General features: G+C 47.1%; 1 protein-coding gene across 20 annotated transcripts in view; it reads left to right on the plus strand.

Moving 5' to 3' along the window:
- The first annotated feature begins 19,573 nt into the window (after window positions 1-19,573).
- AFDN (afadin, adherens junction formation factor) overlaps window positions 19,574-27,926 on the plus strand; it is a 101,739-nt gene continuing 93,386 nt past the window's right edge. For 18 of the 20 annotated variants that reach the window (XR_013623540.1, XR_010984462.2, XR_013623541.1 and 15 more), the window contains exons 1-3: window positions 19,586-19,665; window positions 20,739-20,882; window positions 26,929-27,124. Coding sequence is in view for 16 of the 20 variants with exons in the window: in XM_068116499.2 (XP_067972600.2) it covers window positions 20,787-20,882; window positions 26,929-27,124 (292 nt within the window). In the remaining 4 variants the exon portion in view is untranslated. Of the gene's footprint in view, window positions 19,666-20,738; window positions 20,883-26,098; window positions 26,180-26,928; window positions 27,125-27,926 lie in introns of those variants that run through there. The other 2 variants (XM_068116500.2, XM_068116506.2) reach the window with 2 other exon arrangements.

Raw genomic sequence — 27,926 nt, forward strand, 5'->3', positions numbered from 1 at the left:
CGAGGAGAGGAACAGAGCCAACAGGAATCCAAGCCAAGCGCAGCGCAAAGCATGATCCAAGCCACGAGGGACGAGAAGGATCCAAGTCAAGCATGAACCGGGCGAAGAGAGCTAGCTTCAATGTCGTCTCTGAGAAAAAGCTCCCGAATCGGTGCAGCGCCCCCTTTTATCACTTCGCCTGGTGACGTCAGACCGAAGCTTCTCGTCGTTCCCCGAACTTTCCAGCATCTTTCCTCCAATTAATCCCCTCCTCCTCAGTTGCGTCCTCGTGCCTCCGGCGCTGATTGGCTGAGGTTCGCACCTTCTGCGCCAACCAATCACAGGCCTCCCTGTGGCGTGGTCACAGCCCCTCCCACACGATGTTGCTATGCAAACAGGTGGTGCAGCTAGAGGCAGCCACCATCGGCGGTGCCCCGATCTGGCTTCCTGCCCGTCTTCCAAAGTCGTTGTGGTAAGGGAAAGGGAATTATTTAATGTTGCACTAAGGGCCTATCTAAGTGTTTGTGTTGGTGTGCATTGCCATAAGGGACAAAAGTTTGATTACCAGGTGTGACACATAAGGGCTGTTATCCTTAATCCCTATAACTACCCAGCACACGAACATCCTGGTATGTTCACAGGTATACTCCTTAACCGACAAACCGGACTAAACACACAGAACTTATTACAGGGCAGATTCTTTATCGCGACATATGAAGCATGTTACCTATTCAGATCTACCTGACTCTAGATATTGCTCTACCCTCCTGACATAACAGTATTCATACCCTTTTCTATGACACTTGAAATTTAGCTCAGGTGCCTCCCATTTCTCTTGGTCATCTTTGAGATGTTTCTACACCTTGATTGGAGTCCACCTGTGGTAAATTCAATTGATTGGACATAATTTGGAAAGGCACACACCTGTCTATATAAGGTCTCACAGCTGACAATTCATATCAGAGCAAAAACCAAGCCATGAGGTTGAAGAAACTGCCTGCAGAGCTCAGAGACAGGATTGTGTCGAGGCACAGATTTGGGGAAGCCAACAAAAAGAATCTCTGCTGCAATGAAGGTTCCCAAGAGCACAGTGGCCTCCATAATTCTTAAATGGAAGAAGTTTGGAACAACCAGGACTCTTCCTAGAGCTGGCCGCCCGGCCAAACTGAGCAATCGGGGGAGAAGGGCCTTGGTAAGAGAGGTGACCAAGAACCCGATGGTCACTCTGGCTGAGCTCCAGAGATCCTGTGTGGAGATGGGAGAAACTTCCAGAAGGACAACCATCACTGCAACACTCCACCGATCTGGGCTTTATGGCAGAGTGGCCAGACGGAAGCCAAACAGTTCAATCTTGGTTTCATCAGACCACAGAATCTTGTTTCTCACAGTCTGAGAGTCCTTTCGGTGCTTTTTTGCAAACTCCAAGCGGGCTTTCGTGTGTCGTTCACTGAGGAGAGGCTTCCGTCTGGGTTCGAATCCCGACCCAGCTATAAACTGTCATCCGGTGATTCATCAATGTGCTGCCGTTCCTCGGATGGACGTTAACCGCGTCCCGTCTGCCAGCATTAGTGGGTGTGGACGACAAAGATCCCACGGTGTCCTTCACCAAGATTAGGCTAGTTATCGCCGGCATCCTGAACGGATTGCTCATTCCTGCTCGAACCTACAGAGAGCAATCACTGCATCCTCGTGCTGTGTACGAAAGAAGAAGGGGTGAGTTGTCCACACGTGTCTGTCTGTACATGTGTTGACATCCTGGAGCTCACTGTGTGTGCACGTTCTGAACAATGGCAGGAAAGGGAAACAGTTTCCTGCCGATATAAATGGCAGAAAGACTCCAAATGCCATGTTGTCAGGACTCAGGAGGCATCGAGACCTTTCCATGTTCCTGCGAGTGTGAATGGAAACACTGTCGATGTGGATGTGGGTATGGATATGGATATGGATATGGATATGGATAGGGGTATGGATATGGATATGGATATGGATAGGGGTATGGATATGGATATGGATAGGGGTATGGATATGGATATGGATATGGATATGGATATGGATATGGATATGGATAGGGATAGGGATATGGATATGGATAGGGATATGGATATGGATAGGGATATGGATAGGGATATGGATATGTATAGGGATATGGATGTGGATGTGAATGTGGATATAAATGTGGATGTGGATGTGAATGTGGATATAAATGTGGATGTGCATGTACGTGTGGATGTGCATAATATGCATGTGAATGTGCATGTGAATGTGGATGTGGATGTGGATGTGGATGTGAATGTGGATATAAATGTGGATGTGCATGTGGATATAAATGTGCATGTGCATGTACGTGTGGATGTGCATGTGCATGTGCGTGTGGATGTGCATAATGTGGATGTGGATGTGGATGTGAATGTGAATGTGGATGTGAATGTGGATGTGGATGTGAATGTGGATGTGAATGTGAATGTGGATGTGAATGTGGATGTGGATGTGAATGTGAATGTGGATGTGAATGTGGATGTGGATGTGAATGTGGATGTGAATGTGGATGTGAATGTGGATGTGAATGTGAATGTGGATGTGAATGTGAATGTGAATGTGGATGTGAATGTGGATGTGGATGTGAATGTGGATGTGAATGTGAATGTGGATGTGGATGTGAATGTGAATGTGGATGTGGATGTGAATGTGAATGTGGATGTGGATGTGAATGTGGATGTGGATGTGAATGTGAATGTGAATGTGGATGTGAATGTGAATGTGAATGTGGATGTGAATGTGGATGTGGATGTGAATGTGAATGTGGATGTGGATGTGAATGTGAATGTGGATGTGAATGTGAATGTGGATGTGAATGTGGATGTGAATGTGGATGTGGATTTGAATGTGAATGTGGATGTGAATGTGGATGTGAATGTGGATGTGGATGTGAATGTGGATGTGGATGTGAATGTGGATGTGAATGTGGATGTGAATGTGGATGTGGATGTGAATGTGGATGTGGATGTGAATGTGAATGTGGATGTGGATGTGAATGTGGATGTGGATGTGAATGTGGATGTGAATGTGGATGTGGATGTGAATGTGAATGTGGATGTGAATGTGGATGTGGATGTGGATGTTCATGCGGAGTTATATATCCTCATGGGTTTTTCTGGGTAGAAGTCACTGACTCTCAAGTTTGATGACTCTTTCACACAAATATCTTTGAATTTTCATCATCCATTAATTTTATGATGTTGGTGTGAACTTTGTACATAAATGGGGGTTTCGCTTTTAAAACGGTGAGGCGGTTCAATATTTGGCAATATCCGTCCTTTGAATGAGGAAGAAGAACCCTGAACCTCCACTGTATTATCTTACTAGAATTCACCAAATGTCCGTCCGTCCGTCCGTCCATCCGTCCGTTCGAAGGTACCGCAAAAACGGCTGAACCGATCGCAACGATATTTTTGGTGGGTAATCCTAGGACCCCCTGGAGTAAAATAGGCTATATTGTTTTTCCAATTTCAGCTTTGGTCTCCAGCATTTTAAGGTTTGGACTCCCGCATAATGTTATTTTCTCGGGTACCGCACAATCGGCTGCAGCGATCACAACCTGACGAATGAAAACACACAGTTAAAAGTAATGACCTTGGACAAATACCTTTTATAAGGACACTAGCAGAAGTACCCGGCGTTGCCGGGCGAGGGAGGGGGGAGGGGATGGGAGGGGAGTAGGGGAGGGGAAGGGGGGAAAGGCGAGGGGAGGGGGGGGAGGAGAGGGGCGGGGGGAGGAGAGGGGAGGGAAGGGGGGGCGAAAGTGGAGGGGGGAGGGGAAAAGAGGCTCTCTGCCCCTCATGAACATACACCATGACTTCACCATATCCCCACATGATGTGTGTGACATTTTCATTCAGAAACACAAGCGCCGTCTATCCAAAATAGCATAATTTAGGATTAATAAAACTAGCAACGGTACCCGCCCAATGGGCGGGGCTTCAATTGAGAGGCCCAAATTAAAAGGCAAAATATCAGAAATTGAAGGCTTTTTTATTTTAAACGATTCATATAAACATTCGTTAAATTATATCACATGCAAATCGTCAAAATCTAAGCAGTACATGGCGCCCATTTTGAAAAAAGATTGAATTCTGCAAAACGGAAGCGGCCGCTGCACGTCTTTCTCAGTCGCACGTTTATGTGTGAAGAGTGCGCGCCGAATCTGTAACACGGAAGCGGTTGCTACACCTGTTTCTCCGCCGCTTTGCACACGCTGCCATGTTATTTCGGAGCCGCACGTTTATATAGGAAGAGTTCGTCAGGAGTCGAGCTACTCTCTCTTGGTACGTAGAATAAACAGTATTTATAGAATTTAAATAAAAGCCACATCACTGGTCATATCGGTAAATAATATTCCATCGTGTTTGGAAAAACTGGAAAATTGGAAAACTTGGAAAAACTGGAAAAACAATATAGCCTATTTTACTCCCAGGGGTCCCAGGAATACCCACCCAAAATATCGTTGAGATCGGTTGAGCCGTTTGTGTGGTACCTTCGAACGGACGGACGGACATTTGGTGAATTATAGTAAGATAATTCACATTCCGCTGTCCTATCTGAGATCTCTTTTGTGGGGAGAACCCCCTGCCTTGAGCTTCACAACCTCGGCGCATGGCTGTGCCGGGCTTTGACCAGCACACCGTGTGTCATCGCCATCATTTCACACTCTGGGAGTGCACAGGTCTTTCATAACTATTAATATGACCCTACTGCAAAGCCGCAATGAGCCGGCGAAGCCAAAGCCTCTTGCCACTATTTTACCCATTACTATGCCTTCAGTACCAGTTCACTGGTAATTCCCTGCTTGTCGTAAAAGGCGACAAAAAGGGTTGGCAGCAGGAAGGGCATCCGGCCGTAAAACATTGCTTCAAAAAGGGGACCAACAAAACAACAACAACCACGGTCCCCGAAAAAGGCCAACCCCCGCTTTGCGGGGAAAAATGGCCTCTAAACGGTGGTTTTTATGCCTTCAGTAGGTTAGGTAGTTGGTAGTAGGTAGTAGGTAGGTGTAGTAGGTACCGTACCTGGTAAGACCTGGTAAAAGAGAAGAGCAGACAGTCCTCCGTCTCAACTTCAGATATTTCCGGCCATGAAAAACTATCCCCTATGGCCGCGAGATTTCTAAAAAATAATTCTTCGTCAATTTTAGAATATTTGACGCCGTTTTCAGCCTCCGAAACGCGGGAATAAGCTTTTTTGAAATATTTTTTCAAATGCTCGAATCTGATTGGTTCCGGTGTTTGGTGAAGATTTTCGTTGAAGATAACCAGGGCCCGAGCTGGCCCGGGGAACGAGGTTGGTTTTGCACTTAATTCCTCCAAAATATTTTACAAATTTACTCAACAAAGTCACTCCATCATGTCTCAAAGTATTTTAATTACAAATTAGAGGTGCATAAGATTGTGAATCAATTTTGACAAATTCACTCAACAAAGTCACTCCATCATGTCTCAAAGTATTTTAATTACAAATTAGAGGTTCATAAGATCGTGAATCAAAAAAAGACGGGTGAAACAAACTCCTATTGAACTTTTTCGCAATTGGTTATGCATACTTCCGCATCCGCAAGATGGCGGCCTCCATGGAGCGATTTGGTGCATCAAAGCTTCGAAATTCTCAAAGGATCCAGCAAAATCTGGCTTTTCAACATAATACACGTTCATTCACAACACCGGCTTCGCCGGCTACAAGGCTATATGGACCAAATTTTCATCGGCTTTCATGGCCTTGCAGCACACCTGCCTGCTGTAGTGCTTGAGTTGGAATAAATGCTTTGTAAAATATTATCATTGTTATTGTTATTTATTTAGTAATGAGAATGGCATGCCATGGAAGGACCTATTAAGCTGCTCTATACACCTTAACATGGTGTATGTTTAGAAACATGGGAATTCTTCTGGATTATTTGTAGTTAATTAGCCTAATTAACTCAGGAGATCATAACAATCATTTCGCACGAACAACACAAATCAGAAATTCCATATCAGAAAGCTCCAGTAGAACTACACAAAAAACATGCCGCATGCATGCACACCACAGACACACACGCACACGCACTTACACACCACAGACACACACACACACACACCTACACAATTCATCAATTTATAGCAGAAGGAACAGCTGAGCAAGTCGTTTCACCAGTTCCTCTATCTGACCATTAGTCATCGTGAATCTGTTGAACTGTTGGACCAGGGAAGAACTCAAGGAACTGCAGAAACTTCCAAGAACGCACGAAATGCCGTTTCTGATGATCAATTTTTAAAAATTTCCTGAGGGAGGACCCCCAGACCTCCCTTCATCCCCCCCAGCACTATAGTTCAATGTAGAGTCCCTGTATAGAGAGAGTTACGACAACCCGGAATTAGAAGCCATTTTGTTTCCATTGTTTGCGCCACGCACTAGTGCACTGCCCGCCAGTGTGTATACATTGTGCGTAACCTAGTACAAAATTTGAGTGCCGACACTGTGTAATTTGTGATTTGCACCGTGCCCCTCACTTTTGATATGATTTTCTCTTAGTCCAAGATAAGAATCGGATTTTGTTTATTGCAATAATCTTTGTTCAGAAATGTAGTTTCATGTGGGGAGGAGAGGGAGGAGAGGGGGAAAAGGAATAAAAGGGAATGAGGGGACAGGAAGTGCCTATCATTTTCTGGACTACCTTGCTCTCTTGCGTCTTACTTTCTTGACGAGCATGCATGCACACAAAGCCGACAATGTGAACATTTTCAAATCTCTGTTAAAGACTCATTTATTTGAAAATGCCTACATCTGATTATATCTTAGGTTTCCTTCTTGTATAATTTGTATTTGTATATTCATCTCATTGGCTTTCTTCTCTTTTCTAAGCGCTTAGAGGCTCCTGCAATTTACGCTATATAAATTCTTATTATTATAACAAGATTGCCTTAAAACCATCTTGACAAATGACAGAAATATTTTAAATATGAAAATTAAAAAGTAATTTAACTTTTCATGTAGGCGCACCGGGAGAAATACATATGCACAATTAAATTGTAATTATATAAAAGGCCCAGAAATTGTAATCCAGATTTGCAATGGAAGAGTATGCATGTAAAACATACCCGTTTTTCATACCAATGTACAATTAGTTGTATGGTGTACATCTAAACTATTCCAAATTACATACATGTACATAATAATAACAATAATAACAGTAATTATATAGTGCCTTAGCTTGAAATGAACAAAGCGCTTCACAACATATCTTGAAGACTACAACTTACATTACACAATCTTAGAAGAATACGACTTAAAGCTACTTTTCAAAAAATACAATTAAGTTACTTTGGAAATAAATGTGCTTTGAGTTTTGATTTGAAAGTTTTTATGTTGTGTGAAGTCCGAATAGTTATAGGTAGTTTGTTCCAGGGGGCAGGTACTGAGTTGCAAAAGGAATTGTCCTCGTATGGCATATATGAGTTCTATTACAGACAAGGAGAGTCTTATCAGCGTGTGTTCTTAAGTATTTGGCGTCATTAGAATGAGTGTGAGTATTAAAGACAATACTCACATTATTAAGTATTATTAAAGACAACAAACAAAGCCAGACAATAAAATAGAGCGTTCCTCGTATGTATTCAATGCAAGACCAGAAACACGCGAAGATCGGACAGGAAACAACATGGCGTCCACAGACCACGTGACCAATTTTTTTCGGACTCTTCATGTCGCAACTCTCTCTATAGAGGGACTCTAGTTCAATGCACCCCCCCCCCCCCCCCGTCTTGAATTTCCTGGATCCGTCCCTGTCAATACCATCGAGTTGTTTCAGTTTGTTGATCACTGCTGTTCGCAGATGACGTCAAGCTTTGGTGTAACGGAACACGGCACCAATCCGGCATTGCAGACAGACTTACACAAGCTTGAAGAGTGGATGCATTTGTGGCAAATGAAAGTGAACCTGAGAAAATGTGTGGTTATGCTCCTTCGACGGGTCCCCTCGACTGTGCAATACCATTTCATTGGAGTGGACCTTGTGATGATTGACAGTATCACCGACCTCGGAATTCGTACAATGAGCACACTGTGAGCCTCAATGCTCTCTGCACTCCTGGAATTATATTCTCTACACTCCTGGAATCATATTCTCTACGCTCCTGGAATTATATTCTCTACGCTCCTGGAATTATATTCTCTACGCTCCTGGAATCATATTCTCTACGCTCCTGGAATTATATTCTCTACACTCCTGGAATCATATTCTCTACGCTCCTGGAATTGTATTCTCTATGCTCCTGGAATTATATTCTCTGCACTCCTGGAATTATATTCTCTACGCTCCTGGAATTATATTCTCTACGCTCCTGGAATTATATTCTCTGCACTCCTGGAATAATATTCTCTGCACTCCTGGAATAATATTCTCTGCACTCCTGGAATAATATTCTCTGCACCCCTGGAATTATATTCTCTGCACTCCTGGAATTATATTCTCTGCACTCCTGGAAATTGGTGAAGCCTTTGTTGGGCCGCAGGATAACAGCAGCCTCGCAATGGTCAAACACACCAGCTGGTCAATGTTTGGAATGGACTTTCTGAGGACACCGTCCATGCATCATCGCAAAGCGCATGCGCAAGATTGGAGGTCACGTCTTTTCGAAGCTGTCCATGCGCTCACGCTTTCGAAGTAAAGTAATTTTTCACAATTGTGTTTTTGTCGAAACTGTATCTATCCGTCGGTGTGTGTACCTATGGTGTATCTTCAGTAAGATTCTCGGTGTTAATTTTTTCATACCTGTATACAAAATCGTCGGTTAATTCGTGTCGCGTATTCTGAGGCCTAGTAGTACTAGTAGTAGGCTACCGTGTCCGACCTTGAAGCTTTGTTTTTCACTCAGCGGTCTGTCGATTGCGCTGCAATTACTTTCGTTCTCTGTTTTTTGTCCCAGTCTTTCACCCCATACTTCCTTGTTTAAAATCTCAACTCAAAAAAAAAAAACCCCAAAAATATTTCCTTCTCGGTTCTTATTCTTTTATTCGTTGTTCTTATTTGTTCGTTCGTTCTTCGATCACGTTGTTCGTGATCACATGATCACGTTGTTAAAAATGTTAAAACTTTCCCCTGAAGAACTGTATTCTGTCGTATATTATAACACCTTTTTCTTCTTCTTCTATAAAAGGATGCTTTCGACTTGCTCACCAAATCTATTCATTCCCCGAAAAAATTCCATCTCTTACAGTTCCTTTTTTCTACATTCCCGAAACTCTCCTGCATTCCACCCCTCCTTCAGCGTCCTCAAACGTATTTTTGACTCGAAGGTCTCAAGAAACTCATTTTGCAATAAATGTTCGTTTCCCATTAATCGTACACTTTTCAAAATCCAATCTCACCCCTCCCCTCCAAATCTTCCCCATCGCCCCTTCCCTCCAAAACTTCCCCATCACCCCTCCCCTCCAAAACGTCCCCATCACCCCTCCCCTCCAAATCTACCCCCTTGCCCCTCCCCTCCAAATCTTCCCCATCACCCATCTCTTTCAAATCTTCCCCCTTGCCCCTCCCCTCCAAATCTTCCCCATCGCCCATCCCTTTCAAATCTCCCCCCTTGCCCCTTTCCTCCTAAACTCCCTCCACACCCCTCCTCCTCAAAGCATCCTCCCCGCTTCTTCCCCCTTCCAACTTTCACCTTCATCTCCCCCAACCTTCTGCCTCGCTCTTCCCCCTCCTCAAATAACACCTCACTGTGCCTCACCCAATCACCATCAAACCTTTTGTCCGCCCCATTCTTCCCTTTCTCCAAGCTATTCTGAAATCTCTGACACACCTTCAACAGCTCTCCCTACCTCTTCGTCCTCTTCAACATCTTACCCTACCCCTCCCCCCCCCCCCTGTTCTGTATCCGATGCTCCCCCTTCCTCTTCATTAACGGTATGGACCTCAAACATCCGGGGCCTTCGCTCAAACTTGACTGATCTCTCCATACAGGTTGCTTCTGACAAACCAGACGTGATCTGCTTAACAGAAACGTTCCTCCTTCATGATGTCTCTGATTCCTTGGTATCTCTCCCACGTTACTCCCTCCTCCGGTATGATAGACCTGAGCCTCGTCCTGGAGGTGGGGTTGCTATCTTTATAAAAAAAACTCTCTTCCTCACTCGCCCTGCACTGCCCTCTCTCCACCTCACCCCCAGGAATACCTTTGGCTACGGCTGCCCCTTCGCTCCCACCTTTTGTACATATGTGTGTTGTACCGTCCACCAAACAGTGATGACTCCATCGACATCTCGCTGTCTGATAATATGGACCAACTTCTATCTACCCATCCCAACTCTCTCTTCGTCATATGTGGTGATTTCAATTGTCACCATGCCATGCTAGTTGGCTGGGTGTGGGTACCGCTCTCACCAGCCATGGCTCTTCAGCAAAGGACTTCTGCGACTCACTGGGACTGACACAATCTGTCAATTTCCCGACCCGGATCTCAGTCAACGGAGCATCTTCTCTTCTGGACTTGGTTATGACTAACTTCCCTGAAAATGTCTGCTGCTCTTCGTCTGCTCCAATCGGCTCATCTGGTCATGTGCTTGTTAAAGTGGACATCTCTCTGACCATTCTCAGAGAGCCTCCTCAGCGTCGACGAGTCTGGCATTTCACTCAGGCCAACTGGCACGGTCTTCAAGCAGCCATCAATCATTTGGACTGGTCTCCCATCTCTACCGCCTCTGCCATCAACTCATCCTGGGAATTCTTCCAAAGTAAATTGCTCTCTCTCATGCACAGATTTATCCCATCTCGTCTTCAGTTGTCATACCCTTCCTCCCGTCCATGGTACACGGAATCTTGTGGTGAGGCTGTTGCCCAGAAACAACTTGCTTTCGTCTCCTGGAAAGCAAATCCAACGGAAGGAAATCTCATTTCCTTTCACAAAGCCCGAAACAAGTGTGTGTCCACCCTCAGGAGAGCCAGGAAACAATATCTCTCCGTTCTCAAGACCGAACTCTCTTATCTGTCTCCCTCTTCCAAATCCTGGTGGCGTCTGGACAAATCTCGTCTCAGCAGGAACGAGAACAAATCTCGTTTGTCATGGGTATGCGTCATGGGCATGGGTATGCGTCACGAGGTTTTGGACAACTGCTGGGCTCTTGGAAGCTGAAGGCCGCATTGGACTTAAAGGTAGAGAATCGAAAGGAGGCCGTCTAATCTGCTCGCCTCACGCTTGTTGTGTCTTCGACGCGCAGTGTTCGACACCGCCATTTTGGACCACTTCCCGCATGAGTGGCTACCCCAGTTTCAACAGCCGCCAAGCTCCTGAAAGTACTCTTTGGGACGCCAAGCTAAGTGCCGGCTGAAGGGGTTTATTTTCATTTTATCTTTCCCTTGACGCCGAGGAGTTCTGGAAATCTCGCAGGATTGTGAAAGAAAACAACTGTCATTATTTACTTTTAACAATGCGTATAAAGCAAGTCGTATAAAGCATCAGGGCCTGGCGAAGCGTGCAGGCGGACGGAGAGCTTCCTCACACCGGAGCTTGGAGCCGCGTGTGGACGGTGGACAAAACGACGGACAGATACCACATTTCCCCACACGAGGTTTTGGACAACTGCTGGGCTCTTGGAAGCTGAAGGCCGCATTTGGACTTGACGGTAGAGAATCGAAAGGAGGCCGTCTAATCTGCTCGCCTCACGCTTGTTGTGTCTTCGACGCGCGGTGTTCGACACCGCCATTTTGGACCACTTCCCGCATGAGTGGCTACCCCAGTTTCAACAGCCGCCAAGCTCCTGAAAGTACTCTTTGGGACGCCAAGCTAAGTGCCGGCTGAAGGGGTTTATTTTCATTTTATCTTTCCCTTGACACCACCCCCCCCCCCCCACCCCCCAGAATTTCCATGGTTTAAACGTTTCCCGGTGTGTACCCTGGATAAGAATAGGTACACCGTATCCCTGCGTGTCGTAAAAGACGACTAAGAGGGTTGGCGTCAGGAAGGGCATCCGGCCATAAAAACATTGCCTCAAAAAGGGAACCATGACAATTACAACTACATATGGGCAGGGTACAGCCCGAAGTGGAAATCGGTTTCTGAGGTTTGGGACATGGAATGTAGGGACAATGACAGGGAGATCAGGAGAAGTGGTGGAAGTATTGGTCAGAAGAAGAGTAGACATATGTTGTGTGCAAGAGACGAGATGGAAGGGAAGTGGTGTGAGAATGGTGAAGGGTAGGCAGGGACAGAAATACAAGTTTGTGTGGCAAGGGTGCCCGGAGGGCGTGAATGGTGTTGGTGTCCTGTTTTCTGAGGAGTTTGTAGACAGTGTGGTGAGTGTGACTAGAGTGAGTGATAGGTTGATGATGGTGAAAATGATGATTGGAAAGCTCTTGGTGAACGTCATCTCGGGATATGCTCCGCAGGTTGGTCGAAGCGATGAGGAAAAGGGCAAGTTCTGGTGTGCGTTAGAGAAGCTGATGGAAAACGTGAAAGATGAAGATGTTGTTGTGGTAGGAGGAGACCTAAATGGACAAGTGGGAAGGAGTATTGATGGTTTTGAGGGAGTTCATGGGGGTTACGGATATGGTGTGAGAAATGGAGAAGGTGAAAGGATTTTGGAGTTTGCTGATGGAGCTGATTTGTTGATTTGTAATACTCAGTTCCAGAAAGAGGATAATAAGCTTGTTACATACACATCAGGTGGGTCGACGACAACCGTTGACTACCTGATGGTGCGTAGGCGAGATAGGGGGCACCTCCGGGACACAAAGGTGATCCCGGGGGAGTAGGCTGTTTCACAGCACCACTTGGTTGTCTGCGACGTAAGGGTGAAAGGTGCGAGGAGAGCTCGGCGGGTGAAGTACCAACCAAGAATGAAGGTGTGGAGGTTGAAAGAGGTGACAGTAAGGGAGGCATTAAAAGAGAGGCTGAGTAGGGTCGAGGATGATGTGGTTGAGCTTGAAAGTGGTTGGATGTCAATGAAAGCTAGTCTGTTGGGAGCCGTTGGTGAGGTATGTGGATGGACAAAAGGACCACCGAGGCACTCGGAAACATGGTGGTGGGATGAGGAAGTTGGAAAGAGGATTGACGTGAAGAGGAAGAAGTTCAAGGAGTGGCAGAAGGCGAAGGGTACGGGAGCAGAAACAGCAGAGCATGAAAGTTATAAGGCAGCCAGGAAGGCTGCAAAGAAAGAGGGAGCAAAGGCGCAGGAGGCATGTAGGAAAATGTTCGGAGAACGCTTGGATTCGGAAGAGGGTCAGAGAGCTGTATTCACGATTGCAAAGCAGATAGCGAAAGAGAGGTGTGATGTGATGGGGGTGAGTTGCTTGAAGGATGAAGTGGGACAAATCGTTGTCGACCCAGATGGAATTAAAGGAAGATGGAAAAGATATATGGAAATGCTGTTGAATACAGAGAATGAATGGGATGGCAACATAGAGAGTAACCCAGTTTTATGACCGGCAGAGAAGATAACTGAGAAGGAAGTTGAGGAAGCGATAAAAGCAATGAAGGGTAGAAAAGCGGGAGGGCCGACGGGAGTTGTGGGAGATATGTTGAAGGCAGCAGGAAGTTGGGGTGTGAAGAGAATGACAGAGATCTGTAATCTGGTGGTGAAAGAAGGCCGCATTCCAGTGGATTGGGAACTGAGTACCCTCGTCCCTCTATACAAGGGGAAAGGTGACCCTCTGGAGTGTGGCTCGTACCGAGCGATAAAGTTATTGGAGCATGGAATGAAGGTATTGGAAAGGGTGTTGGAGAGGAGGATAAGGAAGAAAGTGAAGATCGACGAAATGCAGTTTGGATTCATGCCAGGAAGAGGAACGACAGACGCGCTTTTCATTGTGAGGCAGTTGCAGGAGAAGTACATGGAGAAGAGGAAGAAGTTGTTTCTTGGGTTTGTTGATCTGGAGAAAGCATTCGATAGGGTACCACGCAAAGTATTTACATGGGCATTGAGGAAGTTAGGAGTGGAGGAATGGTTGATCAGAGAAGTGATGGCAATGTACAAAAGAGCACGCACAGCTGTAAGGACGAAGGACAGGGACAGTGGTGAGTTTGAGGTGAAGGTGGGAGTGCATCAGGGGTCGGTACTAAGTCCACTACAATTTGTAGCTGTGATGGAGGTGCTGGCTCAGAATGTAAAGGAGGGTTTACCGTGGGAGTTGTTGTATGCAGATGATCTGGTGTTGATTGCGGAAAGTATGGATGGACTGAAGGAAAAGATGAACACGTGGAAGGAATGTATGGAGACAAAAGGTCTGAAGGTGAATATCGGAAAGACGAAGGTGATGGCAAGTGGTAAAGCATGTGGTGAGGTGGAAAGAACTGGGAAGTGGCCCTGTGCTGTGTGTAGGAAGGGTGTCGGAGTGAACTCCATTCAATGTACAATGTGCGCTGAGTGGGTTCATCAAAAATGTCGTAGTCTGAGGGTCATTAACCAGTGTGGCAGCTACATTCAAGTGTAAGGTGTGCACAGAGGGAGCTGCAGATGGAGGAGATGTTGAGTTGGATCTTGGAGACGGCGTGAAGCTGGAAGGTGTGAAAACATTTTGCTACCTCGGAGACATGCTGATTGGAGAAGGTGGATCAGACTCGGCAACGGTTGCTCGAGTGAGATGTGCATGGAAGAAGTTTCGGGAACTGAGTGGCGTGCTGATGATGAGGGGAGTGTCGTTGAAGCTGAAGGGAAAGGTGTATGCTGCATGTGTGAGAAGTGTTATGATTTATGGGAGCGAGACATGGGTAATGAACGTAGAGCAGCAACGAAGGTTGGAAAGGGTGGAAATGCGAATGGTTCGACGGATGTGCGGAGTATCGTTGAGAGAGAGGAAGACAAATGATGAATTGCGAAAGATGATGGGAATAGAGCCTGTGATTGATGCTGTGAAGAGGAACAGGTTGAGATGGTTTGGTCATGTGTTGAGGAAGGATGAAAGTGACTGGTTGAGAAGAGTGATGGAAATGAATGTAGAAGGAAGCAGAGGGCGGGGACAACCGAGAAAGACTTGGCTAAAGATGGTGGAAGAAGAAATGCGGGCAAGGGGGTTAACAAGGAGAGATGCAGAAAATAGGGCAAAATGGAGAAGATTGTCATGGGGACCGCAAGGCTAACCCCCGCTCTAGCAGGGAAAATGGCCTTTAAAATGCATGTTGTGTTTGTTGTTTGTCTGGACAAATCTGTTTCTGATGTTTGTTCCCCCTCCATCCCCTCCCTCACCTCAAACGGCTACATGGCTGACTCTGCACGTGAAAAAGCTGAATGCCTCAACTCTGTGTTTGCCTCTAAATCTTGTGTCCCAAACCCATCCCTCTGTGTACCCACCGTACCCAGCTGTTCCTGGACTCTGTGTCCTTTCCTCCTGACAAGGTGGAAAAGTTTCTGTCAACCCTCGACTCTGATTCTGCAACTGGACCTGACGGCATCAGCCCACGGGTCCTAAAATCCTGTTCTTCCCCTCTTTCACTCCCTCTCTCTGTTCTCTTCACCCTCTCTTTTGCTCAAGGTCATCTGCCATCTGCTTGGAAATCAGCCAACATCACCGCTTTGCACAAAAAGGTGCAAAAACAGATCCTAGCAACTACAGACCAATCAGCCTTCTCCCAATTATCAGCAAAGTCATGGATTCCATCATTGCTTCAGATATGAAATCTTTCCTGTTCTCCAAAGGCTTGATCTCTGATCATCAATTTGGTTTCAGACCTGGTCACTCTACTCTGGACATGCTGCTTCTGCTTTCTCAACAATGGATGGAGGTCCTCAATGCCAAACAGGAAATTAGAGCTGTCTCCCTTGACATATCACGTGCCTTCGATACGGTCTGGCACCCCGCTCTGCTCACCAAACGCTCCTCCTTTGGTATCCATGGAAATCTCCACGCATGGCTGGTGGACTTCCTCTCTAGTCGTAGTCAACGTGTGGCCCTGAATGGGTTTCTCTCATCTCCTCTTCCTGTTCAGGCTGGAGTTCCCCAAGGCAGTGTTCTGGGCCCTGTGCTTTTTCTGGTCTTCATCAATGATCTCTCTGACTCTCTTGAAAATCCTCTCTAACTCTTTGCTGATGACTCTACTCTCTGTCGCTCCATTCATCATCCCTCAGATCAGCAGTCTGCAGCCTCCTCGCTCTCTGCAGACCTGGACAAAATCACAGACTGGGCAAACAAGTGGAACATGTCTTTCAATCCTGACAAATCTCACACTCTTACGATGTCTCTCCGAAAAGACCGACTGGACAACCCTCCCATCCACTTTCTGAATAATCCTCTCCAAGAAGTTCTGTCACTCAAGCTTTTGGGTCTCACTATCTGCCATGATCTTTCCTGGGAAAACCACATTTCAAATCTGGCCTCCAAAGCCAGTCGCCGACTGGGCATCCTCCGTTGTGCGAAGTCCTTCCTTGGCACACCTGAGCTCCTCACCACATACAAGGCTTTCATCCGCAGCTCAATGGAATACTGCTCTCCCCTCTGGGCTGGTGCTCCTGCCTCACACCTAGCTCGTCTTCACGCTGTTGAAACCAAAGCGTTCAGAATCATTCGAATCTCCCGCGATGAAGCTAACTCCAAGGGCCTTTCACTCACTCACCGCAGGCAGTTTGGTGGTCGTTCCGTCTTCTACCGACTCCTCTCTGGCCTTGCCCCCCCAGCTCTCTCTGGGCTCTGTCCCCCAAATATCCCTACAGGTCGCACAAGATCTGCCTGCAACCCTCTTATGGTTAAACTGCTAAAATCAAGACTCTCTGCTCACCTTCACTCCTTCATTCCTCTTTTCTCCTGCCTCTGGAACAAACTTCCTCACTCTCTTCAATCCCACTCCACCCTCCAGGTCTTTAAAACAGCTGTTCACCACCATCTCTTATCTTCCCCCATCCAAAACCTTGATCTTTTCTACCCCTGCTAATTTCACCCCAAATCCACTTTTTTGAAATACCAAACTTCTGTCCTGGAATTCCTTGGTCTCCTTGTGTTTTATACTTCTCCCACACCCCCCCCCCCTTCCCACGCCCCTCACCCCAAGCCCTCTCCCTCCCACGCATCTCCCTGCTCTCAAATGTTGTGTTTGTGTGCTTCCCCTTCTCTCCCCATCTTGTCTTCCACTCCCTCTTTTTATATATTTTGTTTGTCTGGTTGATTTGTTTGTGAAATAAATGTTAGCTCTTTCACGAGCCTCGATTCAGTATCCAAAAAAACAAACAAAAAAAAAAACGACTGACGAGTTGAAGAGGAGTCTCGACCGGCTGCTGTTCTACCAAAGATAGGGCCACACGGGGCACACGCCCCTCTTGCCCTACAATGGACTTTACTTGAGTTGATGTGAAAGACTAGATATACCATGTCCACTACCATTACCTCATCCACCCAATCAGAAACTGCTTCATATAACTCGAATAAATTTATTAAACAAGGTCTTGCTTTAGTAAGTTTGTGTTCACTACTTCTAATTAGTTTTAAATTATTTAGATGGTTTCCTTTTTGATCCATAATTAACATCTCAAACACCTTCCCCACAACTGACGTCAAACTAATAGACGTGCAGGTCTTCAGTTTCTCTGTGGAACCTTTATGAAATAACCATGTGACATTTGCTGTTAGGGTTGGCGTTAGGATTAGCATTATGGTTAGGATTAGTGTTCTGGTTAGGGTTAGCGTTACATTTAGGGTTAGTGTTATGGTTAGGGATAGCTTTACAGTTAGGGTTAGTGTTACAGTTATGGTTAGAGTTAGCATTATGGTTATGGTTAGTGTTAGGGTTATGGTTAGGGGTAGCGTAACATTTTATTTTTTTTTGCATACAGAGTCTCAGCTCGTGTAAGAGCTAACATATTAAACATGAAAACATGCACGGACACATAAAACATGCAATAAAGGGAGTGGGAGACAAGAGGGGGAAAGAGAGAGAAGCACAACAACATTAGAGAACAGGGAACATCGGTAGATCTGTGGAAGGGAGAGGGCAGGGGTGGGAGAAGTGGGGGTACACGGTACAGAACAAATGAACACTACTAGGAATTTCACTCCTAGGAATTTCACTACTAGGAATTTCACTACTAGGAATTTCACTACTCGGAATTTCAGGAAAGAAGTTGGGGATTGAAAGAGGTGTATTTGGGATGTTTTTTGGATGGGGGAAGATAAGAGATGGTGGTGAACAGCTGTTTTAAAGACCTGGAGGGAGGAGTGGGATTGAAGAGAGTGAGGGAGTTTGTTCCAGAGGCGGGAGAAAAGAGGAATGAAGGAGTGAAGGTGAATAGAGAGTCTTGATTCGGTAGTTTCACAAGAAGAGGGTTGCTGGCTTGTGCTTATCTTGTGCGTCCTGAAGGAATATTCGGGGGACACAGCACAGACAGAGCTGGGGGGGGAGCAAGGCCAGAGAGGAGTCGGTAGAAGACAGAAAGACCACCAACCTGCCTGCGGCGAGTGAGTGAAAGGCCCTCGGAGTTAACTTCATCGCAGGAGATTCCAATGATTCTGAACGCTTTGGTTTCAACAGCGTGAAGACGAGCTAGGTGTGAGGCAGGAGCACCGGCCCAGAGGGGAGAGCAGTATTCCATTGAGCTGCGGATGAAAGCCTTGTATGTGGTGAGGAGCTCAGGTGTGCCAAGGAAGGACTTCGCACGACGGAGGATGCCCAGTCGGCGACTGGCTTTGGAGGCCAGATTTGAAATGTGGTTTTCCCAGGAAAGATCATGGCAGATAGTGAGACCCAAAAGCTTGAGTGACAGAACTTCTTGGAGAGGATTATTCAGAAAGTAGATGGGAGGGTTTTCCAGTCGGTTTTTTCGGGGAGACATAGTAAGAGTGTGAGATTTGTCAGGATTGAAAGACATGTTCCACTCGTTTGCCCAGTCTGTGATTTTGTCCAGGTCTGCAGAGAGTGAGGAGGCTGCAGACTGCCGATCTGAGGGATGAGGAATGGAGCGACAGAAAGTAGAATCATCATCAAAGAAATAGAGAGGATTTTCAAGAGAGTCAGAGAGATCATTGATGAAGACCACCCAGCCTGAACAGGAAGGGGAGTTAGAGATAGAGTTCGGATTCGGGTTACCTGTTAACTGTCTAATCCTCGGATACCTGTCCCCAATACAATGTTTTATATCTTTATCTGCGACACTATTTAAATCCATATCATTCAGTGTTGACTCATCTCAATTGCGAAAAACCGTAACCTCGTTTCAGTCAGAAATATCAAAGCCATTGACCCATAACTCCATTAACCCTGTGAAACAAACCCCAAAGCGTCCTCTTATCGTCTCTGCTCCGCTGTCTGCATTTACAACATGGAGGAAAAGAAGAAGATCGAAATACTGCACTGTTTGAATGGCCCTTGTGACTTGCTTTCCTTATTCCACACGAGATCCATGTTAATTACCGCGTGACGCGGCGCCAGATCAGAGATATCATGAGGTACAAACACGTCATCTCCATTTGGATACCTGAGAAACATCCTGACGTCACAAGCTCCGCCCATACTTACAACACTCATCGCCATCAACATGCCGGAGAAATATCCTGACGTCACATGCTCCGCCCATACTTACGGACCGCCCTCCTTCTGGCCAGCCAATGACCACGCCTTAATCTCATCGTCTCCACCTCCTCTTGAACGACGAATCAACTCTCATTGCCCGAGCATTGGATGGATTCGTTGTGCGCATGCGCGGCGCGCCCAGCGCGACATCTTGTCGGAGTGTCCTTTTGATCCGGTGCGTTGTTGGGTACACAGTTTGATATTTTTGGTTAAAATTGACATTAGTTACTTCATAAATTACCATTTTCTTCTTTTTGTTGGTGGATACACAAACCTATCTAATGTTATGATGTTACAGTCTAACATCAATCCTCAGTTGTGTTCATTCTGAGCAGATATAAGAATAAGAAGTTGATGAAGTGGTTATTTGTATGAAATCATCGATTTCACCTCCTAACGATGTTTTGGGGTGACGTCATGGTGGTACTGTGCCCGTACCCCTCATGTGGTGCGTACCCGTCGGTACCCCTCATGTGCGTATCCGTCGGTACCCCTCATGTGGTGCGTATCCGTCGGTACCCCTCATGTGGTGCGTATCCGTCGGTACCCCTCATGTGGTGCGTATCCGTCGGTACCCCTCATGTGGTGCGTATCCGTCGGTACCCCTCATGTGGTGCGTATCCGTCGGTACCCCTCATGTGGTGCGTATCCGTCGGTACCCCTCATGTGGTGCGTACCCGTCGGTACCCCTCATGTGGTGCGTACCCGTCGGTACCCCTCATGTGGTGCGTACCCGTCGGTACCCCTCATGTGGTGCGTACCCGTTACCTTGCTTGTTAACTGTGTGTGCTGATGTTAACTTTGATGTTTGAAATGTTATTCGAGATCAGATGAAACTCGATGAACAAATTGCATGAACTGAACCAGAATCTGAATACCTTTTCCTGTTTTACACCTGTGTTTGCATCCCCGCGCCACGTCTGAATTTCCTGCCAATCCCAATGTTCCTTTTGTTGTTCTTTCCATCTCACGATGTTGGGAGGAGGATGGGGGGGGGGGGGGGTGGGGGGGGGGGGGGGGTTGCATTTAAAGAAAGTTCTCAAGTTAGACCAACCCGTTCCCTTCGCCCATCATCCGGCCGAGCTGCCATTGGCTGCTGCTTCACTCGTTCAATCTAGTCTAGTAACACCATCACTAATTGGTTGGGAAGCGTCATGTTGGTTTTCCATTTTCCTGGTGAGTTGTCTGTTTTTGTGTTTATTAAAATATTAAGCAATGACGTACGTGTGTGTGTGTGTGTGCGCACAGGTCGCGCAGGTCGTGCTGACGAGGAGGACCCGTTGCGGTGTTCCCACCATGGCCCAAGAAGACGAGTGTCGGAGGTTGACAGAGACCATAAACCACTGGAATGCCAATCGCCTTGATCTGTTTGAGATCAGCCCTCCAAACTTGGTGAGGACCACGTTCTGCTATTTGATTGGTACATCGGTGTTAGACCCTGCCCATGCCGCCGGTCTTTGCTTGGAGTCGTTGCTTGGGTCATGTCACCGGAATGATCCTTTCACCGTCAGGATTTGCCTCAGTCGTACGGCTAACTGTGTCTCGTCTCGGGAGTGAATAAATGCTCGGGCACCAACAACTCGCGAGTCATGAAGTACTGCCGCCCGCATGCCCGGTATCTCATTGACCATGCTGGCAAACCGTGGCGGGGCTTTGTGGCTCTTGCAGGAAGTACTGCCGCCCGCACGCCCGGTGCCCGGCATCTCATTGACCATGCTGGCAAACCGTGGCGGGGCCTTTGTGGCTCTTGCAGGAAGTACTGCCGCCCGCATGCCCGGTGCCCAGCATCTCATTGACCATGCTGGCAAACCGTGGCGGGGCCTTTGTGGCTCTTGCAGGAAGTACTGCCGCCCGCATGCCCGGTGCCCAGCATCTCATTGACCATGCTGGCAAACCGTGGCGGGGCCTTTGTGGCTCTTGCAGGAAGTACTGCCACCCACATGCCTGGTGCCCGGCACCTCGTCGACCATGCTGGCAAACCATGGCGGGGCCTTTGTGGCTATTGCAGGAAGTACTGCCACCCACATGCCTGGTGCCCGGCACCTCGTCGACCATGCTGGCAAACCATGGCGGGGCCTTTGTGGCTATTGCAGGAAGTACTGCCACCCACATGCCTGGTGCCCGGCACCTCGTCGGCCGTGCTGGCAAACCGCAGCGGGGCCTTTGTGGCTACTACAGGAAGTACTTATGGTTTGCATAATGCTTGATTTGGCCTCGTATCTGCGACATGGCTTGCCTTGTGGTCGTCTTGCCTCAACGTTAACCAAAAACATTATCTTAACACCGCCCGCATTGGGGTTCTGGCTGAACAGGTAGTTTATTAATTTATGCACAGCAATGGCTTCTGTTAAAAGTTTTCATTGATTTACTTGTTTTTTGTTTATTTCTGACATTCTAAGTTTAACAATAATTAAAATGAATAATCTTGATTTGTAAAGGTAATTTGTATAAGATGCTGCTGAAGATTGGTTCCAGTGGATTTGGCATGAGGTGATGGGTAATTTGGTGGGTGCCGAGAGCCGTCGATTGGTTGGTTGGTTGGTTGGTGCTCACAGCCATCGATTGGTTGGTTGGTTGGTTGGTGCTCACAGCCGTCGATTGGTTGGTTGGTTGGTTGGTGCTCACAGCCGTGGATTGGTTGGTTGGTGCTCGCAGCTGTCAGTTGGTTGGTTGGTTGGTGCTCACAGCCGTCGGCTGGTTGGTTGGTGCTCACAGCCGTCGGCTGGTTGGTTAGTGCTCACAGCCATCAGTTGGTTGGTTGGTTAGTGTTCACAGCCATCAGTTGGTTGGTTGGTTAGTGCTCACATCCGTCGGTTGGTTGGTTGGTGCTCACAGCCGTCGGTTGGTTGGTTAGTGCTCACATCCGTCGGTTGGTTGGTTGGTGCTCACAGCCGTCGGTTGGTTGGTTAGTGCTCACATCCGTCGGTTGGTTGGTTGGTGCTCACAGCCGTCGGTTGGTTGGTTAGTGCTCACATCCGTCGGTTGGTTGGTTGGTACTCACAGCCGTCGGTTGGTTGGTTAGTGCTCACAGCCATCAGTTGGTTGGTTGGTTGGTGTTCACAGCCATCAGTTGGTTGGTTGGTTAGTGCTCACATCCGTCGGTTGGTTGGTTAGTGCTCACAGCCGTCGGTTGGTTGGTTAGTGCTCACAGCCGTCGGTTGGTTGGTTGGTTAGTGCTCACAGCCGTCGGTTGGTTGGTTGGTTAGTGCTCACAGCCGTCGGCTGGTTGGTTAGTGCTCACAGCCATCAGTTGGTTGGTTGGTTCGTGCTCCCAGCCGTCGGTTGGTTGGTTACTGAGATCAGTTATGGTGTAGTGATGCGTGTTAAGAAGTTTAGCTATTTGTGTGTGCTGAGGTTCTTGTTCTGGTATGTAGGGAATTTGAACAAGAGACAATCTGTTATTTCTTGGTAATGTTTGCTCGCATTTCCTTTTTAAACATCCATGGTGAGCTGGAGGTGAAATGCGACTCGGTGAGCTCCCTTTTCTAAAGTGAGACCAACCTTGTCTAATCCCTGTCCCTTTGCTCGTCTCCCTCTCCCTCTCCCTCTCTCCTTCTCCCTCTTCCTCTATCCTCTCCTTCTCCCCCTCTCTCTCCTTCTCCCTCTACCCTCTCTCCTTCTCCCTCTACCCTCTACCCTCTACCCTCTCTCCTTCTCCCTCTCCCTCTACCCTCTCCTTCTCCCTCTCCCTCTATCCTCTCCTTCTCCCCCTCTCTCTCCTTCTCCCTCTACCCTCTCTCCTTCTCCCTCTCCCTCTACCTTCTCCCTCTCCCTCTACCTTCTCCTTCTCCCTCTCTCCTTCTCCCTCTCTCCTTCTCCCTCTCCCCTCATCGCCCCTCTCTTCCTCTTTTCCTCTCTGTCTCTGTCTCTGTCTCTGTCTCTCTCTCTCTCTCTCTCTCTCTCTTTCCCCCTCTCTCTCCCTCTTTCCCCCTCTCTCTCCCTCTCCCCCTCTCCTTGTTTCCTCAGTGTTTCACTTTTCTTCATTTGCATACCCGGTGTTATCGCCAGTTTATCTTGTCCCTTATCTCATCCATGGTGTACTCCCACCAACAGCATTTCTTGATTTACATTTTACACAGATAACCACGTTGTGAACCACACTGTGCACCACACTGTGCCTGTGGTTGATCGAACACACTCGCACTTGGTTCAAATGTTAGTTTTCCATCATGTTGGGTGATTGTCCATGATACGTGGATCCTGTGGCACGGCTCGAACATGATACGGCGTGACATGTGCATGTCAGTTGGTTCGACGTCTCGTAATGGGGAATGCCTCTTTCCTCCCAACATGATGTTTCCTGTGTTCATGACGTATGCTACGCATTGTTTTCCTGCATCGTCACAATGGTATCCATCACAGGAGTAGTTGATGTTCTTTTCTGACCACCGTTGTTACCTTTATCAGTCGTATCCCGGCGTTGACCATGAGAGAATCGATGAACTTTGTAATCCGAGTACTAAGTACAATGTTTAGCATTTTGAGCGATGTGTGTTTGTGTGTTTTGTAGATCTTGTACCGTGTAAAGGAAGCACTGTTTGGTCTGCATGACTAGTCGTACTGGTTACCATTTGGCCTAGTCACGTGGAATGCATTATTATGATTATTGTTTTGACCAAGACCATCTTGGCGGTGGTTTGAGTTGGGCGTTCTTCCCAAGGAGGGAATGCATGGAAGCATCCTCCCATTGTCTGTCTGTTTCCTCTGTTATCATGAACCTCTCTGGGTGGGTCAGGCGGCTAAACTCCAGTGGTTTTGGACTGTTCCTAAATTAGGAGCATTTCATGGGGATCATCAACATGTTTTGACGATTGATGTCACATGATTGTGCTTCTCAGGGATGAACAACACAGCACTCATTTGTCGTTTTTAATCTTGGCCTATGGTGAGCAATCTAGGTTAAGCTAGTGGTCCTAGGGCCTTTCTAATATGGAAGATGCAATGGGATCATTTACACGTGACACAGCTGGTTCAACCATCTCTAAAGGATGGAGTTCTATGATGTCGCCATCTCTGCGGAGATCCAGAAGGGCCGTCTGTAGTTTTATTGCATTGTGTTGTTTTTTTGTTTGTTCGATCATTTTCCTCTTGCGTGATTGAGGCCCACACTACATGGATGGTAAGCCCGCTTGTTGTACCGCAAGTTAACCACTGCTGTTAATGAATGGTGTTCCAGATGTTTTTCTTTGGTGTAAGTGATCGTCTGGAAATCTGGAAGATCGTCTGGAAAACCCTCCCATCTACTTTCTCAACAATCCTCTCCAAGAAGTTCTGTCACTCAAGCTTTTGGGTCTCACTATCTGCCATGATCTTTCCTGGGAAAACCACATTTCCAAGCTGGCCTCCAAAGCCAGTCGCCGACTGGGCATCCTCCGTCGTGCGAAGTCCTTCCTTGGCACACCTGAGCTCCTCACCACATACACGGCTTTCATCCGCAGCTCAATGGAATACTGTTCTCCCCTCTGGGCCGGTGCTCCTGCCTCACACCTAGCTCGTCTTCACGCTGTTGAAACCAAAGCTTTCAGAATCATTCGAATCTCCCGCGATGAAGCCAACTCCGAGGGCCTTTCTCTCTCTCACCACAGGCAGGTTGGTGGTCTTTCTGTCTTCTACCGACTCCTCGCCGGCATTGCTCCCCCAGCTCTGTCTGTGCTCTGTCCCACAAATATTCCTACAGGTCGCACAAGATCTGCCAGCAACCCTCTTATGGTTAAACTGCTAAAATCAAGACTCTCTATTCACCTTCACTCTTTCATTCCCCTTTTCTCCCACCTCTGGAACAAACTCCCCCACTCTCTTACCTTCCCCCCATCCAAAACCTTGATCTTTTCTACCCCCGTTAATGCATCCCAAATCCACTTTTTTGAAATACCGACTTCTTTCCTGGAAGTCCTAGCATTGTCCATGCGTTTTATACCTCTCCCACACCCCCCCCCCCCCCACCCCTTCCTGTACCTCCTCCCCCCAAGGCCTCTCCCTCCCACAGATCTCCCGATGTCCCTGCTCTCAAATGTTGACTTGTGTGCTTCCCTCCCTCTCCCCATCTTGTCTCTCGCTCCCTTTATCTTATGTTTTATGTGTCCGTTTGTCTTTTTGCGATTAATGTTAGCTCTTACACGAGCCTCGATCTTGTACACAAAAAAAAGAAGAAAAAAAAGTGTTTGCTGTACCTTCACATTCCAACTTACACCTGTTGTGCTCATGGCTGGGAACGGGGTTATTAGTTTTGACGTTACCTTTTATTGTATTTATTTATAGCTTTGCCCTCGTTGTTATACCTGCCCATTTAATTACCTGTCAGGCAGACTTGAGGGACATATTGGCCTTGTTTTGTGACCGTTCAAGCAAGAGAACAAACAATAAGATTTGAGATCAATGCATTGGATTGAATGAATATATGACGCACGCTGACGGAACAGGACTGGCAAGGCAGGGCGGTATTCCGGCATTCCTCAGCAGCCTTCATGCTGCCAGATTGCGGATCTGGCTTTCGTGGCATTCCGGAGGGGCCGAGGGGGTGAGTGGCTCCTGTCAGGCTCAGTACAGACCTGGACTGGAATGGCTTGTATCCATGAGCACTGACAAATCTTGCATTCCCGATTACAGATTGGTTGTGGTTTCCTACGAACGATGTTTCTTATCATTTTGCTGATCGTTGGATTCTCCTGGTTCTACGTTGATTGATCAAGGTTTGGTTTTGGGTTCCCCTCCCCACCAAAAAATCAGTAATCTACGGTGTGTATGTGTGTGTATTTAGATCACACCCAATCACTGTAGTGGGTACCAGGGAAGTGCCACACCAGCTATTGTTACATGATGCATTCTGATAAACAGGAAATGCCTGCCCCACATTAATCTGTCTGTGCTACACAAAACTGTTCTGGGAACAGCGAGGAACAATTTTGATTTTTAAAAGGCCTTTCTGGCTAAACAGTTGCCTAGGCTCTGCTTAGTAGGCCTGAGCTTAGCAGAGCTTACAGCTACAGTCCGAGGATTGTACTGCAGCTAATACCCGGAAGATAATTTAATTCTCAAATTTATAGATGAGTCCACACCGGAGAAGGAACATTCCCTGAACACGTTGCGTGTTTTCAGATTATTTTATCTTTGCTCTCATCAGGACTCACTGTGATGTTGTACGTGCATTGTTGTGTTGGCGAATGGGCCGTGGGTACTCCCGTAACACCCCCGTCCTTCCCTCTCCCCACACCCCGGAGGTCAACCGACACGTTTCCCTGTGCGACATCTCAGACCGCGACCGTCGTTTTTGAAATACCGGCTGGTCACGTTGTTTTTCAGAAGGGATTGCGAAAGGGCCAAGTCTTTGTACCATAAGTGCACTGACACGATCCAGATGCCGATAGCACAGTTGTTGTGGGCCCGTAACCGGATTGTAAAGTGCTATAAACATGCATTCATCACTGACCCTTTGCCGCAGGATCTGGACTATCATGGGGTGATGCGGTTCTACTTCCAAGACAAGCTCTCCGGGAACTTTGCCACAAAATGCATCCGAGTGGCGAGTACCGCCACCACTCACGATGTTATTGAAACCCTGGCCGAGAAGTTCCGCCCGGACATCCGCATGCTCACCGCGCCACGCTACTCCTTATACGAGGTTCACTCCAATGGAGGTAGGCCCTAGCCCTCGACTGTGTACTTCTGGGGCCAATCGGATGATTGTTAGTTTTCCATTAAATGGCTTTGTTCAACATTTCTGTTTAAAACTTTCACAGACCAGACTGACAATTCACTTATACTGACCTGGGACACTGTCGGCCTATCCAGGAGCTTGTTACTGTTACACCAGGTGAGAAGGTGGTGAATTTAAACTCGTCCTCTGTACCCACTGGGATTTCTCGGTTTCATAATCTTGCACATGGTAAATGCAGTACATTGGTCGTTTTAATTTATTTAATTTCCCCATATGCAACCTCAAACGACCTCATTCATGGAAAACTTTATGCAGGTCTGGGGAAGGTCAGTGATACAGATTGGAAGGCAAATACTTTCCTCAAACGATGAGGTTTCAAAAGCTTTGGAGAAAATGTTAGTTTAAGGTAACAATGTGCCAACTTTTCCAGCCGATTGTCATGCTGCTCCATAAAAGGTTGTGCTCTTAATTTGCCAAAAGTGACATCATGAAGTCTGTATCATGTTTGGCTTTATGTGCATGTTCTGCTCTTACTGGTTAGAAAACCCTCTCTAGTATCTTTACTAGCGAGCTGCAGCGTAAATGTATCGGCAGGTGTGAGGTGTCCAGTCAGGGTGATTCATCAATGTGTGAGGGCTGTCCCACAGGTGGACGTTAAACTGGGCGTCCCGTCTAACACCATTAGTTGATGGATGTTAAAGATCCCAAGGTGTCCTTCACGCAGAGTAGGCAAGCTATCGCCAGCGCCCTGAACAAGTTAAAAAATTCTGCCATAACCTTAG

Source organism: Myxine glutinosa, chromosome 5, assembly GCF_964187855.1.
Source record: "Myxine glutinosa chromosome 5, kmMyxGlut1.1, whole genome shotgun sequence".
Taxonomy (NCBI): Eukaryota; Metazoa; Chordata; class Myxini; order Myxiniformes; family Myxinidae; genus Myxine; species Myxine glutinosa.